This window comes from Rhipicephalus sanguineus, chromosome 3 (assembly GCF_013339695.2).
Source record: "Rhipicephalus sanguineus isolate Rsan-2018 chromosome 3, BIME_Rsan_1.4, whole genome shotgun sequence".
Lineage (NCBI taxonomy): Eukaryota > Metazoa > Arthropoda > Arachnida > Ixodida > Ixodidae > Rhipicephalus > Rhipicephalus sanguineus.
In genome coordinates, this window is record NC_051178.1 from 224,490,635 (window position 1) to 224,509,174 (window position 18,540).

General features: G+C 49.7%; 1 protein-coding gene across 1 annotated transcript in view; it reads left to right on the plus strand.

Annotated features, from left to right (window-relative positions):
- Positions 1–3,605: 3,605 nt before the first annotated feature.
- Positions 3,606–18,540, plus strand: part of LOC119386327 (neprilysin-1-like) — a 28,175-nt gene continuing 13,240 nt past the window's right edge. Inside the window, exons 1-3 of the mRNA XM_037653652.2 lie at positions 3,606–3,762; positions 5,400–5,589; positions 8,797–9,133. Coding sequence (XP_037509580.2) covers positions 3,606–3,762; positions 5,400–5,589; positions 8,797–9,133 — 684 coding nt within the window. The remainder of the gene's footprint in view (positions 3,763–5,399; positions 5,590–8,796; positions 9,134–18,540) is intronic.

The following is an 18,540-nucleotide window of genomic DNA, read 5'->3' on the forward strand; positions in this document are numbered from 1 at the left end:
TGTCATCTACCGTGGCAGACGGAAGTCCCAGCTGCTTGAAGGCACGAGCGAGCGCTTCGCGGTGGGTGGAGAGGGCGGAGCAGGAAAGGAAGAGATGCGCCACGGTTTCCCTCTCTCCGCAGTCACTGCAGAGGGGCGAGGGCGCACCGCGGAGGCGGTGCCGGCGCTCAGCAGGCCAGACGGAACCTGTCCGCAGTGCGAGGAGGAGGGACCGCTCTTTCCTGGTCAGCACGTTTTCCGATAGAATGCGTGGTGGAGAGCCGGCGGCCGTGCGCTTGTCGGGGTGGTTTCGCACGAGCTCTCGCCAAAGGTTTCGGCGCGCTGAGTCCACGGAGTCCGCGCACGTTGTCAGTGGAACAGCTGGGTCGTGTGCTGTCTTTGCCAGGTCATCGGCAGCCTCGTTCCCTGCGATGCCAACGTGCGACGGTATCCACTGGAGAGCCACGTCGCATCCGTGTTCGCGCAGACTGTGGAGTGACCACGCCACACGTTGTGCGAGTGGGGGGGCGCGTTCCTCTTTGGCGAGCTGGCGGAGGGCTGACCTCGAGTCAGTGTAGATTGTCGCGCGTGTGACTTGCGGCGTTTCGCGGATGAGGTCGGCAGCAAGGTGTATTCCTACCAGCTCAGCCGTGGTGGAGGAGGCGCGGTAGGCGAGCCGGCATTGGCGCTTCAATGCCAGCTGTGGTGCCGCGCAGGCAGCGGCCGCAGAGTGGTCCCGAAGCACGGAGGCATCGGTGAAAAACTGTGTCCTTCCATCAAGGTCCTGGTCCATTCTGGCTGCGGCTTCCTGCGCGATAGCACAGGCCGGTGTGTCGCGCTTCGAGCGCACGCCTGAGAGCTCGAAGCCGATGGGGAGCGGCACTCTTTGGTGAGGGGGGGGGCCACGGGGGAATCTCGGGTGCGGAGTCCACGACGATAGAGTCGAACGTGTCGAATAGTGTTCCGACACGCGAGTTGGGCAGTGCCCGCAACTGGGACAGGATGGCGGCCCCATCCGGTGCACGTTGGAGGCGCTCGAGGTGGTAGAGCGCGCGCAGTTCGCCTGTGAGTGACGCCGGCCAGGTGCGAGGAGTTGAAGTTCCCAAGAGAGCGAAGGGAGGGAGTCGGAACCAGCTGAGGCCTCTCCCGTCGTTTCTCAGAAGCCGGCGCCCAGCGCCGAAGCTGTCCTGCCAGCATCAAGCGCCGTCGAGATGCGACATTCACGTCAGATGGACCCACGTAGCATTAGACTCGAACTTAAACTCCTCGCACCGAGAGGAGCGAGGAGTGAGGGGGCGCGTGCCGATGCGCGCGCCTCAGGAAGGAAGGAACCCCCGAAGGAGAGAAGGGAGCCACCGAGCAAAACGTAAACAAATCGCGCGGCGCGAGTGCGTGCACGGACGCGAAAGGGCGCCGGGCGTAAACAAATCATGCAAACGAGTGGCGACTCGCCGAGTCGTGATGCTAGATGTACCGCCATCATAGCTGGATGGTTAGTTGCCCTCTGGACTCACTATAGATCACTGCCGGTCGGTGCCAGTCTTCGAGAAACTTCTTCGCGCCTAGGCGATACCGCTCACGGAAGAGATGGAACCAAACCTCCTTCCGTACTTTGCAAGTACTTCGTGAAGGCCCAGAACCCTTCCCCCGTGAACGGCCTCGCATCGCGCCAACCAAACTTGGTATAGGCACTCGACGAGGAGAAGCACGAACTGGTTGACCGCGTGAGAAGGGAGCGGATTTAAATACCGGACCGTGGGAAATGGAATTCCCGGGAGCTTAAATAAGTCGGCTACCTTGCGGAGTAGGGCTTTTGGAAGAGCGCACTCGCAGAAGATATGAGCCAGGTCCTCTCGACTTTGACAGAATGGACATACACCTCTTTGGATGTTTTTCGTGAAGGGTCTGTACGTGATAGGCAGACACCCTCTGGCCAGGCGGTACATGAAAGAAGCCCGCCTGGCGTCGAGAAAGCTGGCTGTGATGAGCTTCCAGCTCGGCTTGTGCCGGGACAGGTCAAACTTCTTATAGTGCTCAGGGAGCGGCGGGGTTATTAAATCGACTAACTCTTGGAGTTGTACCTCAACTACATCGTACTCTGGATCGACTCGTTGGATCTCCGCGAGTGTCCTAGCCGCGCCGGCGTAGAAAGCTGACGGTGTTCCCGCGCGGGGCACGCAGTGAGAGAGCGCGCCCGCCGAGAACTGCCGTAAACGCGTGCTGAGGAAAAACGACGCGAAGCTCCGAGTGAGTGTCATGTCCGAGTCTAATGCTACGTGGGTCCATCTGACGTGAATGTCGCATCTCGACGGCGCTTGATGCTGGCAGGACAGCTTCGGCGCTGGGCGCCGGCTTCTGAGAAACGACGGGAGAGGCCTCAGCTGGTTCCGACTCCCTCCCTTCGCTCTCTTGGGAACTTAAACGCAGAAATTTTGGTCTGTCTGTCTGTCTTTCTGTTTGTCGGCACGTCCCTCGATTCAGCCACTCGGCCAAAGTTGAACCACTTGCCCAAGGGCCAGCCGTCTTGAACTGGTAGGGCTGTTCATACTTGTGAACGTTGTCGATCAAAAAGTAAATATCATGCATATCTGAGGCGCAACATCACTAGGTAAGTATTAGGTGGCGTGTTCCTTTAATAGAAAATGCATACATACGTAATTTTAAGGACCCTAGTTTCTTAAGCTGCGCTGAAAATGCATAAGAATGGAAGCTTGAGCGAGTTGGTATGCGTTCATCTTTGTTGAAACAGCGCTCACTGGACGACGACGAAGTAAAAGAAGGCACAGGACAGGCAGCGCCTGTCCTGTGCCTTCTTTTACATCGTCGTCGTCTAGTGAGCGCTGTTTCAACAAAACTGAAAATGCGACTGCGCTGAAATTTGCCTTCCTCCGTGCCCTTCGCACGAGCTCATGGTTGTGTTTCGGTTTCGGTTCTGTATTGCACTGTACGAATGCCATGGGTTGGTGTTTGAAAAACTTTAGTTTTGAGAAGGCCAAGCAGGTGAAAAAAAATATTTAAAAAATGAAAAAGCAGCGTTGTGGGCGGCCTTCAGGCTGCCGGTTGTGGGCGCCGCTCTGGCGTTCCTGTTTTACCCAGGCGACGTGTAAATAAAAGAGTGTGTGGAGAGTACACGTTGAGTGCGGACGTTTCTCTGCTTCAGCGCTTCGCGCCAAACCGCGTTTTCGGGCTGGCTGGCGTCCCCGCCGGTCGCGTTGGTCACCGCCGGTCTTCGCCTGCTGCTGCGCCGGGACTACCAGCACGCAACACAGCACTCATGTTTGCCGACGTATTGCCAGATGGCGTCCATATCTCACACAGCGCCTCTTCTATCGTCTTTACACGACATTTGCAGCGAAGCACGCAGATACGCGGCCAATTTTTTTATTGAGATCCCCAGAGGCAGGAACCTTCCACAAGCAATAGCAGCGGCGCGTTCCACGCGGGTTGTTCTCGTGACTCACGAGAGCGCGGACGACTCGGCCTGAAAATCGAAGCGCCAGTTCAAGACTAGACGGCCCGCGAGTGCTTCGTTTGTCGACCTCACCGCCCGTACCTTTTCTTCGGCGGTGAATCTGGTGCAGTAGAATCGCGAAGAGCGCCTCCCGGGTTGACGGCGGCCAGGCAGAATGGCCGCGTTAGCACCGGCCAATGACGTCAGCGTGCACTCGCCATTCAGTCAGAGTCACGACGTGGCGGACAACCCGCGCTTGCAGGCTGCCGTGCTTCTCATCATCGTTGGCCTGGGAACCGCGATGATAACGCTGCTCAGCTTCATGTTCAAAGGTATGGAAAGCGTATAATAACGTATATACCTCATGAAAGAAATACGCGTCAGTAAGACGCTGCATACCTGTTTAGCCTATAGAATGTTTACATAGGCGCAGTTTCGGCTATCTTCCGATACTGTACGCGGTGCAGTGAATTAAAAGGTCACTGTACCTTCGCTTCATTCGCGCAATTTGGCTCCGTAGCCTTCGCTACACTCAACTAGAAGTGAACTGTAGCGAAGGCTACAGAGCCGAATGTCGCGAGTGCTACCGCTAGTGAATGCAGTCCCGCAACTGCAAACGTCTTTTCTACGTGAGAAATAATAATAATAATAATAATAATAATAATAATAATAATAATAATAATAATAATATAATAATAATAATAATAATAATAATAATAATGAAAACTCCTTATTTTCCACAGCAAGGCCTTTGAGACAGGACACAACGCACACCAGTGACATATCTATATTTGTTCTATATACTTCATAAGTTGTCATTTCGCGTTTCCTCACGCGTGAGAAAGTTGCGCTTTTTATGTGTTCCTCAGACACTAAATGGCGCGTCTGCGTCTACTGGTGAGCGTTAGTCTCCTTCGGGCTCTTCCGTCTACTCGTCTCAGAAAATTGTGACAAAATTTACCCGCAGATGGCCGTCTAAGAAGACAAAAGCAAATGCTGTGCAACGCAGGTGACGTGCAGCCTAAAGTCCACAGAAAAATCTAGGGACTTTAGCGCAGCCATCCCTTTCCACAGCGGTATGAAATGCGCGCCGTACCGGACTAGGTCGCGTAGGAGCACGTGTGCTGAATCTCCGTCCAAATATCGTTCTCTGCATTGCCAAGAAAAGTTGTCCGCGATTATGCGTGAGATTTCATGCGCCCAAGCCACGATATGATTGAGGCACGCCACAGTAGGGAACCTGGGAACAATTTTGACCGCCTGGGATGTCCGAACACGCACCTTAGTCACGGGTGACTTTTTTTTCTTTTTTTTAATTGGTCCCCAAAATATGCGGTCGCCGTGGACGGGAATCCAACCCGCTTCCTTAAGTTTAGAAGCGCGGCACCACCTTACCTTCTAAGCTACCCCAGCGGGTCTTTCTTTCATTTATCTACAAAGCACTGCAAACTTTACTAAGTTAAAGAACGAAGGGCAAAACGAAAGAGGACGTCAAATGAGTCACTACAAATATAGAGTATGGAAAAAGACACTTCCGCGTGTCCTATTTCATACAATTACGACTGATAACAGCATAAGAACCTATGTAATGCTTTTGGGAAATCCTCGGTATGTTCAGGTTAATCCAGCCCTCCGTCGTTAACAGGAAGTAACAATACCTAAGCATATCTTGTGGTAAAATTAGGCACCAGATGTAGTTGTATTTAGCGAGTGTTTTACGTGTGGTAAAATTTACACATAATAAAGAACTTCCTAAATTGTTAACGATCGAGCGAATAAAAAACGTTAATTGGGCTATTGTGCGTCTTAACTGAACGGGTATCAAGAGTAGACGTAAACGCTCTTATATTCATTAAATACTAAACGAGTCTCGGAAGTTTTATTGAGACAGGTTGTGTTGGACGTGTACGCCTGTGATCTGTATAGTATGGCGCCCATTTTGATTTGTTCTTTTCCTGGATTATCTCAGACATCGGCAACGAAGGGTCTCTGACTCACGACCTGCTTATGAAGTCCCTCGCCTGGAAGCGGGATCAGCGCTTACTGTCCGAGGCCTATCGCCGCGCCATGAATCGCACTGCGGACCCTTGCGCAGACTTCGAGGGCTTCGTTTGTGGTACCTTTGATTCAAGCCACGTGTTCCAAGACATGCAGTCAAGGTGAACATGCGTGCAACGCGATGGCATTATAGAACGCAGTAGGGCTTAAAACGCTTTACTGGGCAGACCGAACCACGAGCAAACAACAACAACAACAACAACAACAACAACAACAACAACAACAACAACAACAACAACAACAACAACAACAACAACAACAACAACAACAACAACGACGACGACGACGACGACGACGACGACGACGACGACGACGACAACAACAACAACAACAACAACACCCATCTTTTGAGTTAGTTGTTGATGCTGTTATTAGCTAGCTGAGTATATGGAATGGGGCAAGCTCCACGCTGTACAGTCGAACCCGACTACATCGAACTTGGGTAAATCGAATTATCCTTTATACCGATCTATTTTAGAATACGACATTGCTTTAACGTCAACGCATAGGAAATTTGAAGCTACATCAAACAAAAATAGCTGGAACACTTGATGTATCGAACATAGGGCAGTGTGAAACGCCCCATGAAGTTGGCTTTCCCTCACGAGAAGTTGGCTTTTTCTCACGGAAGGATACGTTCCCGCATGCATTTGGGAAAGTGAGCGGAGTGATTAGGGGGGCCATATTGATACCGCATTTTGTCGCCTACAACCCGCCCCTACATATAACCCCACCGCCAACTAAAAATCACGTAAAAAGAACTAAAAAAAGAACCCCTGTGTGTTGTCATAAGCTGCCTTTCTTGCATTATCGCGAGGCAGTTCCGTGAAGCCAACTCACGCACCAGAATTCGCATCGAAAGAGCCGAAATTTATTTAAACGTTTTATGTCGAATCATATAATATATCGAACTAATTCCCGTTTTCTAGTGAGTTCGATATATGCGGGTTCAACTGCACCAAAATCATAAACAGTGGCCTGTGGCCTGTGGGGACGCTCAAGCGCCTCGCGTCTCCTGACGCTTGCCTTCTCTGCACGGCTTTCACATTTCTTGCGTTCGGCTTTTTCGCATAACACGTATGCGAATAGCGCCGACCGTCACTGAACGACCATACGCATGTCCGTGCTTACTGCGGGACTGCTTCGCGGAGAACTCCCCGCGTGGCTTCGTCGATGGGCACCGGTATGGGAGAACAAGATCGTTGAAATGCGCGTCCGTACGCGGAAACACATGCAACACGTCAGGAAACTTCATTGGCTTCTAACTCTTACGTCGTGAGTCGCACTTTTCCGTTTGGTTGGCACAGTTTGACAGATGAACTATTAGGCCCACTTGTATGTGTTCTGGCTAGCTGGTGTTATGGGACAAAAAGAAAAAAAAAGCCACTTTGTATTTGCACTGCTGTCTTGTCGTTGCTTTTGTTGCTAAGAGATGGAAAATTGGGGCGGCTACGCACTAGTGATGCGAAGACTGAGGGAAAAGCGGAGCTGGTGTCGTTCCTCTCCTCATTTCCCTCCTTCTCCCCCTGACTTCCCTTTCCTACGCCCTTTCTATACTGTGTTATACAAGGCGATGCTATGCTCTGCTCGCGTGCCTGGATAGCCGAGTGGTTACGACGCTCGCCTTCGAATCGTGGGTACGCGGATTGGGATCCCGCTTCTCCAAGAAATTTCTTTCTTTCTTTCTTTCTTTCTTTCTTTCTTTCTTTCTTTCTTTCTTTCTTTCTTTCTTTCTTTCTTTCTTTCTTTCTTTCTTTCTTTCTTTCTTTCTTTCTTTCTGAACTCGTTCTGTCGCCCATCAGTGTTGTTGCATCCTACGCCGGACAAATCGGCGCACGTGTTCTGGGAGCGGAGCAGAAGAGGGCGAAGAGAGCGCGTGCCGGTTCATAATGATGATGATAATTTCTGTTCGCGACTAACGGGGCTTCTCCGAGCTTAAACAGCTACGCTGTTAAAATTCTCGAACACGGGTGTGTCGCCGGTGCCAACGTTTCGACAAGAGGTCTTGTCTTCTTCAAGGCTGCAACTGCCTACCTTATAGAGCGTGCATGTGTGTGCTTCGTACCCTCTCGCCCGAGGCATACACGTACACGCGATAAGGTAGGCGGTTTCAGCCTTGAATAAGACAAGACCTCTTGTCGAAACGTTGGCACCGGCGACACACCCGTGTTAGAGAATTTTTCATCTCTTCAAGGTTCCATATTCCCCTGAATTTCTGCCTTATTAACGCGATAGCGTTAGAGAGCTCGTTTCGCAAAAAATTCCGGTATCGGCGTCGGTGTCGGCGTCGTTGGTTGTGAGCGAAAAATCATTATCTTGTCCGTGACCGAAAAATCGAGAAAGCTGCAAGTACGATAAATAATGAAAATGTTGAGTCCGAGTGAGAATCGAACTCAGGCCGTCTGCGTGGAAAGTAGGCGTTCTACCACACAGCCACGCCTCTGCTTGGAACTGCACAGAAAGTAACTTTCATGCTTCACAAACATACTCGTCCTGTATACAGATGTCACAGTACGAGATGTAATATCGCAGTAATATTGCGTATTACGTACGTCGCGTCACACCACGTCAACATCATAATGACCTGGTGGTTTAAAGCCAGCCACCCATTACAAAGGGCACACACATTGCTGCGCATATTCCCTTAAGAACATGTGTTGCGGGTGCATCGCAACTTCGAAAAAGTTTCTCGCGCATAATTGCTCCTGTTTTAAAGCATGCTGCCTACTACATAAGGCACACACCTTAGTGCGCGCATTCTGTTACACACACGTAGTGGTTGCACTGATACTTCGAACATAAAAAAATGTCACGCGCACACTCGTTCTCTCAGGCCACCGGGCTCTTGACGCGCTTGTGATGGATTCTGTGTCGTCTACCAGCGCCAACCACACTGCGGTGTGTTCCTCATCGGCGAGTTTTGGTGGGGCCTCAGTTTCAAGTGGCGCACGACAACGAGGGCGGCCACGCAAGACGGAGGCAGAGAAGGCAGACACCAAAGCTCGGCGTGCTCGGCTATGCGACCACTTTGTACTTTGTCGATTACATTGCAGTAATGAACAATCCGAACTTCTCGAGTAACAACATACAATAAGAAGTATGCACTAAGTGGTCGATGTACGCACTAGGGGCAGGATATCGCTATTGCGTTCTACTCTTAAAGGCGAAGCTCAAGCGTCCCTGAATTTCTTGGATTTCCTCTGCTACCAAGTGTCACTCGAAATTTGAAGTAATACACTCCGCTGAAGCATCGTCACCACCGTGTTTTATTTTGACAAGGTACGTCAATGCGTTTCGTGGTCGCCCAGGGCCCTGGCTGAGGCCGGCCGGCAGCTGGCGCAGACGCTCGTTCCGGCCGTCGAAGACAACGGGGTTAACCTGACGGCTGTGCAGAAGGCGGCCTCGCTGTTTCAGCTATGCGTACGCCTTCCTTCGTTGGAGGACGACGCGGCCCCCAAGTTATCGGCCCTGCTCCGTCAGCTGGGCTTGGGATGGCCGCCGGACCCTCTGCCCCCGGGATTTGTCGAGGAGACGCCGGCGCCCACCCGAACCGAGGCCGAAGCCCTGCTCCTCAAGCTGATCGCGCTTTCTCTGCGATGGAGCTTGCACACGCTGTTCCGTTGCCAAGTGGAGCCGGAGCGGAAGGTAGGTCACTAAGGCGAAGCTCCATCCTTTGTTTCTTAGTCACTTTGTGGTAGGCAGTTAGGTGGTATGTTTATTTTATTAAGGCGAAAGCGTTAGATGCCCAATGAGACACGAAAATCGACCGTCGGCGGCCCGCAGCGTAGGCGGCCACACGAGTGATGCCAAACATTATCACGTGATGACGTCACCATATGACGTAGTGATTACGTTACAGATAGCTAAAATTGTGACGTCACACCCCGTGACGTCACTGACATTATCACACGACATCGTACCTTGATCAAAGACGGACCGATCACGGAGGCTGTGCAAAACCTTGTGAGGTGCAGAAAGCTTGCAATGCCTCCGATCCTGGAGGCAGTACAAAACCACGTTAGGTGCAGGAAGCTTTTGGAGGGGGGCAGGGAAGGACCAATACATCGACGGAGAAGAAAAAAAAAAGAAAAAGGCGAATGCATAAGGTACCCTGTGCGTTTTTTTCTTATTTTATATACCTTCAATGTGGGATGGCAGGTTATTCCATGCAACTATTGTTCGAGGAATGAAGGAGCTAGCATAATGAGCTGAGCAACAAGTTATACGTTTTGTCTTGAAGATAAGGTCTGTGCGTGTAAAGATAGCTGTTGGTGTTTCGAAGATGCGGTGAAAGCATGGGTGATGCTAGTTCGTGAAGTAGGGAAGGGCGGGCAGTTCTGCGGCGATAAGTCGTCAAGCTGAGCGCGATGCACAAGTTCATTGAAGAGGGGAGAGGCAAAAGTTGGTACATAAAAGACAAACTTTATTATAGATACAGAACAAGAAAACATTTAAAGAAGTTATTAGTGTAAATGGCAGAGGCAATACATGTGGAAGTAAAATAATTATCAAAAAGAAAAATGGCGAATTGTCCCAGAAGTGCTACCAGGGCTGGGCAAAGATACTTTGAAATTGTATCGCGATACGATACACGATACTCAGGCAAGAAGTATTGGAGATACAGATACAAGATACTGCCGCAATAATTGTATCCGATACGATACTTGCCAATTGTATCTTAAGATACTTCGATACATTCTCAAATTTGTTATATAGATCCATATAATGTAGCAGCAAACGCCTATACACGAAAATGTTTGCTTGAAAACTGTGACCTATTTTGTTTCACTTGAATGAAATGTCTGTTAGTATCTCAAAAGTTTTGCCCTTCTTGCTCAAAGTACATTAGTTTCCTTCCAAAACAACTTATTGGGGCTTTTTTTAGTTTCTACCTAGGACAACTCTTTATACACTTCGCTGACAGCGGTTCTTGCTTGTCATTTTTGCAATTGATGGGAGTCACTGCTCAGCTTGCCGACCAGCTAGCGGTTTGGCATATAATCACAATAACGTCAATAAGAAGCTTTAGCACCATTAGCACGACGGCGCAAATACCGGTGTGGACTTTTACCTTGTCCGTAAACGAGAGTTTGCACAATAGCGTATATCCGGACAGGTGTACAGCAGCAACAACGCTGGAAGCGACTTTTTTTTTTTTGGTGGGGGGGGGGGGGGGGAGCAGGGAACGCATTCTGTATACGGGGTTTGAGACCGTTCGCTAACGGCCCGGCCGGCACACATGACCGTCTCCCTCTTGTCTCCCACATGACCGTCTCCCACTTGTTTTTGTTTTCTAAATAAGTATGTTCGTGAGCTACACAGACATGACTGGTCTCAAGCATTTCTTTCGTGAAGAACATGTGGTCACCATGTGCTGAAACACAACCGTGGAACAAAACCTCTATATTTCAATCCGCGTCCAGATTTCACTCGTTGTGTACATCGGTATCGATGTTTCTCGAATCCTGACTCCCAATCCCCTTCAGAAATGACCTATATATGAGATATGGGAAAGGCCTCCTTTCAAATGGCGACGTCATTTTGTTCAAACTCTCTCCGACCCCACCATCTTCACTGCCCCGGCCCTTGGAGCTAGATTTCGCGACTGCGGCCCGCCGGCTATAAGCTGAGTTTGCGACCCCTGATGTATACGTAGATGGCATAAAACTGCAATGAATTTCCATGTTCTACTTAGATGCTGGCGTAAGGAATTCTTTGTTCATATACTCACTAACGTGCAGTCTTTTAGCAATTTTTCTTCATCGAGAGAACATGTGCAACACAAACGTCTCAGACGTATTGTATAGTTGCACAAAGCGTCGCAGGACACCGCCGCTATTCGCGCTATTGCCGCCTATAGCTCCCACTACGCGGCGCGTAGTAATACGAAAAATATCTAAGAAGGCCTAGAAACAGGAAAACAAATATAAGCAAAATGGAGAGGTGGTTGTGTATCAAACATTCACATTGAATGAGTACAGAAACACAATACAGACGGAGCCTTTAATAGATATGAGCCTGAAGTATCGTGAACTTACCTGTTGAGACAATAGAAAATTCAGTGCCTATGGAAAATTGCCTCAAAACGGCTCGTTGGGACGCTCATGTGTAAAACGGAGCATTCAGTAAAACAACGTTTCTCGAATCCCCTTCCTAACGTCTTTAGGATGGCTCCTAATGATTTCCATTATTATAATGCAAACTCAATTTCGCTATTTTCCTAAGCGGTGAGCAGAATATTTTGTACTGTATACTCAAGGCACGCCCACATAATAATATATTTGTTTTTAAAATCGCCTAGGCAAATTGTAAATGTGTAAACAGTAGTGGAAATAAAGCACAGTTTGAAGAATAAAGCAGAAATCTTATTTTGGGAGCGCGTTACAAAAGACATACGCAGTGACCAGACCGGAAAAACAGCGCAGAGCTATAGGTAACGTATGTGATGCAAAATGACAGCTAAGAAAGCACTTCTGCTAATAATCAAATTATGATTACATAAATTGTTTGAATAAATGTAGAAGGAAGGGAAAAATACGGTACGCCAAGATATGTTCTGTTAGGTCAACGCTTGCTCTATTAGATCTAGCTTCAGTACCAGTGGTGCTAATGTTGTTAGAGTCTTATTTGCATATTAATTAATTCACTGCATGCAAGTGAAACTTACATCCACGAGATCCTTCACATCGCTGATATGTAAAATCCCCGCGACGCAAAGCAACCCCCTTCTTGCACGCATCACAGCGCGTTACGGAGCAAGACGCAAGAAAATCTTCAATAACGTCACTGTAACAGCACCAGAATTTTCGCGATAGACGCCGCACGCAGTGGAGTACTCGGCGCAGGACAGTGGCTAAGAGCAAGTGTCGCGGCATCGGCGCAACAAAAAGAAAAGAAATCGACAAAACAAAAGGTACGTGGGCTGGGCGTAGACGTCCGCGTGCTTGTCTTCCTCATCTTCTGCCCTCACTGGAGGACTCTGGCGGAAAAATAAAATTGCGTCACAGCCCTTAGACTTGTTCAGATGGCTTAGTGACACCAGTACCAGCTTGAGAAGCGGAGCTTGGCCAGCAACTATTGTTTCGCACGGTTGTGTTGCGATAGAAGTATCTTGTATCTTAAGATACACGATACATTATCGAATGTATCGGAAATACAGATACAGATACTCGTCTTTCGAGACGTATCGCGATACAGATACAAGATACCCATAGAGTATCTAAGATAGTATCTAAGATACATGTATCTTCGATACTGCCCAGCACTGAGTGCTACAAAGGTCGCTCATTGAACACATAGCAGACAAAAAAAAAAAAAAAACATGGCAAACACATGTAAAAAGGTAACAACAGTAGAACAAAAAAAAGTAGGGCAGCTCCGCACTAGTGGTGCGGGGGCAGCTCCGGAGCTGGTGGCGTTCCCTTCCTCCTCACCCTCACCTCCATATTTCTTTCTCTTTCTCGGTCTTTCTATCTTTCTTCCCCTGTGTTCCAATTCTTTCTTTCTATCTCTGTATTTCTCGCTTCTTCTTTCTATCTCTCTCTCTCGCTCTCTGTATCTTTCTGTCTTTTTTTTTAAATTCTCTCTTTCTTTCTATCGCTAGCCCCTGCGACATCTCCTGTTCAAGGATTTTTAATCTCTTCAAGCGTCCATCTTTTCCTGTACTTCGGCCATGTCACTAGGCTAGCGCCTTGAGACAGTTAACGCGCACATCATATCAAATATAAACGATCTGGGAATAAAAAAAAGAGTCAACACAAGTCTACAAAGTTTGTATGATTGTACTATTACGAACTGACCGTACTTCCGACGTAGTGTAAAATCACGTTCAACGAACCCCGTGAGCGAATTGGGCTTCTCCCCCACAAAGTCTGTTTTTGCAGAAAAGCCAGCTTTCCGTACACGCGTGTAGGCGCTGGTGGGGCTTTTCAAGCACACCGGTTAGAATCTCCTCCCCCCCCCCCCCCTTCCCTTCTTCCCCTCGCTCTCTCTCTTTCAAAGAAGCACCGATAAGTTCGCTGTTAAGTAGAAGAGCTACACACGGACTGTAATCAGCAAGGCCCTTTGTCTATTAAGCCTGCGATCAGTGGCGTAGCCAGAAATGTTTTTTCAGTGGGGGCACGTTCTTGATCTGAACCGGAAACCGTGCAGGCAAGTGTGGTCGGGTGTCATTTTGTGCTCTGCATATCCCGTGGCAGAAAGAAATTTCGGGAGGCGAACGTGCCCGGTATGCCACTCCCTGGCTACGCTCCTGCCTGCGATGTAAGGCTGACACGGTGACGTTTTGGCATCGCTCCGTAGTGCACGCCTTTCCTCATGACGACCGCATCATGTTATGAGGCGCAAACCACCCAAATACTACGGGTTTTGGTTGTCTGGCACATCTGAATTGTAATCCTTGTGCGTGATTCTTTTTTTGGAGAGGGAAATGTTTGGCCGCAGACATTTCCTTAGCGTTCCTGCGGCGCCCGAGGCCCATAGCTTTCAGCTGCCGCATGCATAAGTTTCGACACTTGGTGTAACTTATCAGCGCATGCGTTTTCCCGCACTCGTGTGTTCTGAATATAACTCCATCTCGTATAGTTTGTCTGTGCTGCTCCTAAGAAGAACCACCATGTTCGCCATCGTCCTGTAAACGGTTGTTCATTAAAAAAAAGTGTTTATAGGTTGTTGATCGAGGCGTAACCATCGTGTAGATACAATACGAGGACCGTATTTAAACCGTGTATTTCCACGCGCGCTTCTTTTGCTACTTTTATGTAAACGGTCCGCTACACGTATAAGCACTTGCATTGCGCTAACCGCGCCCGAATGTCTGGGAACCTTCCAGATCATTTTCGCATCTTCTGATAGGCTTGAGCGCGCAAAAGCAAACAGTTGAGTTTATTCTGGAACACGCGCGGCCACCAGCGATAAGGCTGGAATGTTCGATGCCGCATGTACAAATGCCGACGCGTCTAAACCACAGATCAGATTATCGACGGCCGACGCTCTGTTTGCCGCTATCAGTGTACAGCGTGTATCGCTTGTAGTTCGACTTTTCGTTTACCGGGCACAGGTTCGCCCAACTAAAGAGTCGCATCTTTAATAGCCCGACTTCGTCATCACGACCACGTGACAATATTTTTTTCTCGGCGTTTCCTTCTTTCAATAGACGTATCAAATAGTTTTAAATGTAGCGGCCGCAAACTCGCTTTGAGTCACTTCCTGTCAATACTTGGTGTCGCTTGACACAAGTTCGTTTCTCGTATATACGGTTCCCAATAGTACAGTATGAATCACACTTGTCTGGAGCGGTCGAGCGCGGCTCTAGACGCTGGCGCTGTCCGCAGCCGCTTCCTCGTGTTAGCTACAAGCTCCCATTTATGCTTGAATTATAGCACGAGGAGTTAGCACGTGGTATGACTATTTTCTTAAAAAAAAAGAAACATGGCAGATCCCTCTGTCATAGGAATCGGTATAACACGAAAGTGAAACGTGTCGTCACCGAAGTAGTTGACTGTTAGTAGGGCATTGGTATACGAGATCTTGTACAATGTCTAATGTTGTTTTGGCAGATATAGCACCGCTTGATGTGGATGCACTCACGTTGACGCCTAGTGGCACATCTCTATACCGACGGCTAACGCCCACGATCACGATTTAACCCTTGTGGTAGCTGAAGTTCTTAACATGCACGCGGACACCGCATATGGTGAATCCCGCGCAAATATGGCACCAACAAGCACATAGTAAACACTGTTACTCGTGTCACGTGGTTTATTCACGTGCGAACTGCGAGAACGCCGTGGAACGTCAAGGGCCAAGATCCAGGCAAGCGCAAGCTCGGGCGCGTGGCTGTCGCTCGCACTGTGGCTTGCTTTCTTCGCTCTTCGTCGTCGTCACGTACTCTTCACTACATTGGCCCCTGGTGAATAGCGGAGCCATCCTGGCGACCTAAGGCGTTGTCAGTATAGCGGGGTCGTAATAGGGCTTCAGGCGGCTGACATGGACGATTTCCCGACCACGTACGACGACGTAAATCGTGGGATGCTGTCAGAGGCTCAACCTCATAATTGACAGGAGACGTGCGAGAAAGAATGCGGTAGGGCCCCTGATATCGGGCACGTAATTTCGGAGAAAGGCCAGGAGTGCTCGATGGGATCCAGAGCCAAACGAGGTCACCAGCATAGGTCGGCAAAAAATGCGGAGCTCACTCAGACTCACTCATGAAATATATTTTGCTCTTTGAGCTCACTCGGACTCAGACTCACCAAAATTTTCCTGAACCGGACTCACTCGGACTCAGACTCACTAAAATTTTTCTGAGCCAGACTCACTCGGACTCAAGCTCACCAAAATATTACTCAAGCGGACTCACTCAGACTCAGACTCACGGGTCTATCTGAGTCTGAGTGAGTCGACTCATGAGTCCGTTACTGTATAATTGGCTTTTTCTACCATGGTGTGAATGCTCTTTAACACCAATATCTCGCATAATTGGCACTCTACTTGGCGCCTTTTGATGTCGCACCTTCAAATATGAGTTATGAGTGGTGGCAATCCAGTAAGGACATTCTTATTGAAAGAGGTGACTCACACGAGATATTTTTATCAATAACTTTCTGTGAAAGAGTTTGCGGGTGAAGGTTAACCTGCCCCCCCCCCCCCCTACCCCTTCTACGTAACTCACGTCTCTGATTAATAAATATAGAGCTGGTGTATGAACGCTAGTGCTTTGAAGTATGTGCGAGTCAGCGGGTGTATAAACGTGAGCCGACATAAGGGTAACAGTAATGCTGAAGTTGTGTAGATAGAACAATAGGTCGGCAAAAAAGTGTGGAGCTCACTCAGACTCACTCAACAAATATATTTTGCGCTTAGGGCTCACTCGGACTCAGACTCATCAAAATTTTCTTCTACCGGACTCACTCGGACTCAGATTCACTAAGATTTTTCTTAACCGGACTCACTCGGACTCAAGCTCATCAAAATATTACTTACGCGGACTCACTCAGACTCAGACCCACGGCTCGATCTGAGTCTGAGTGAGTCTGAGTGAGTCGACTCATGAGTGAGTTTGCCGACCTATGGTCACCAGTCGTGAAAGTAGAGAGAGGTCGGTCGGTGTCGTGCCGTAGCTTCTGGTGGCCTTGGTCCTCGGTGGTCAGCGAACGGGCTAATTGTCTGCAATCTTCGGCGTATCTGGCAACGTCAGAAATCGCAGTATATTCAGACGAGTCCGGCGTATAGGGAAGCATAGTGTCCAGCGTGCAGGACGGGTCGCGTCCGTATGAAAGAAAGAAAGGTGAGAAACCGGTGGTCGCGTGCGTTGCGGTGTTGTACGCGTACGTGACGAACGGCAGGACGGTGTCCCAGTTGGTCTGGTCTGATGCCGTGTACATTGTCAACATATCACCGAGTGTGCGATTAAATCGTTCCGTGAGGCCATTCGTCTGCGGATGATATGCGGTGGTCATTCGATGAACGATGTTGCACTGGACGAGCAAGGCCTGAATAGCGTCAGACAGTAAAACACGCCCTCTGTCGCTCAAAAGTTCACGGGGAGCACCGTGGCGAAGGACAAAGTTGCGCAAGATAAAAAACGCAACCTCTCTTGCGGTAGCCGTTGGAAGTGCTGCAGTCTCTGCGTAACGGGTGAGGTGGTCCGCGCCAACAATGATCCACCGATTCCCAGAGGAAGTCGGGGGAAGCGGGCCATATAAGTCGATGCCGACGCGGTCGAATGGACGTCCCGGACAAGGTAGAGGCTGAAGTGGACCGGCTGGGCGTTGAGGTAGAGCTTTACGCTGCTGACAAGCAGTACAAGCACGTACGTACTTGCGCACGAACGTGTACATGCCGCGCCAGTAGTATCGCTGACGCAAGCGGTTGTAAGTCTTCAGAGCGCCAGCGTGAGCGCTTTGCAGGTCGTTGTGAAAAGCAGTGCAGACTTCTGTGCGCATGTGGCGCGGGATCACTAGCAACCACCTCCGACCGTCAGGTGCGTAATTACGCCGATAGAGGAGGCCGTCGCGGAGTTCGAAATGCGTGGCTTGACGACGGAGAGTTCTTGACGCTGGATGAACCAATGAACCAGTCAGAAAGTCGACGAGTTCGGAGATCCACGCATCCTTGCGTTGCTCCGAAGGCATGTCTGCGAAGTCAAGGGGCGTCAAGACAGCTGACGTGGCTGACGGCGAAGCTGTGTCAGACGGTAACGGTGAGCGGGATAGCGCATCAGCGTCCGAGTGCTTGCGGCCGGATCTGTACACAACACGAATGTCGTATTCCTGGAGCCGAAGCGCCCAACGACCGAGGCGGCCTGAAGGATCTTTCGGAGATGAGAGCCAACAGAGCGCGTGATGGTCCGTGACTACTTCGAAAGGGCGGCCATAAAGGTACGGACGGAACTTGGTCAAAGCCCAGATTATGGCGAGGCACTCTTTTTCAGTGACTGAGTAGTTGCACTCCGCTTTCTTCAGGGTTCGACTCGCGTAAGTAACAACGTACTCGTCGTATCCTGGTTTCTGTTGAGCCAGTACAGCACCAAGACCGACACCGCTGGCGTCAGTATGGACCTCCGTAGGCGCATTAGGGTCAAAGTGACGGAGTATCGGAGGTGACGTTAATAAGCGCCGTAGCGTCATGAAAGCTTCATCGCACTCTGGTGACCAAGCCGACAGGCCGTTAGAGGCTGTCAGTAGGTTGGTAAGAGGTGCGATGATAGAAGCGAAGTCGCGCACAAATCGACAAAAATACGAGCACAGCCCAATAAAGCTTCGGAGCGTCTTGATGGAATTGGGCTTGGGGTACTCGGCCACGGCACGAAGTTTAGCGGGATCCGGAAGAACACCTTCCTTGCAGACGACGTGACCTAGTATGGTGAGTTGACGCGCAGCAAAATGGCACTTCTTGATGTTAAGTTGAAGGCCAGCAGAGGCGAGGCACGTGAGAATAGCGCGAAGACGAACAAGATGAGTCGGAAAATCGCGGGAAAATACAACAATGTCGTCAAGGTAGCACAGGCAGGTATTCCACTTGTGGCCACGAAGGATGTTATCCATCATTCG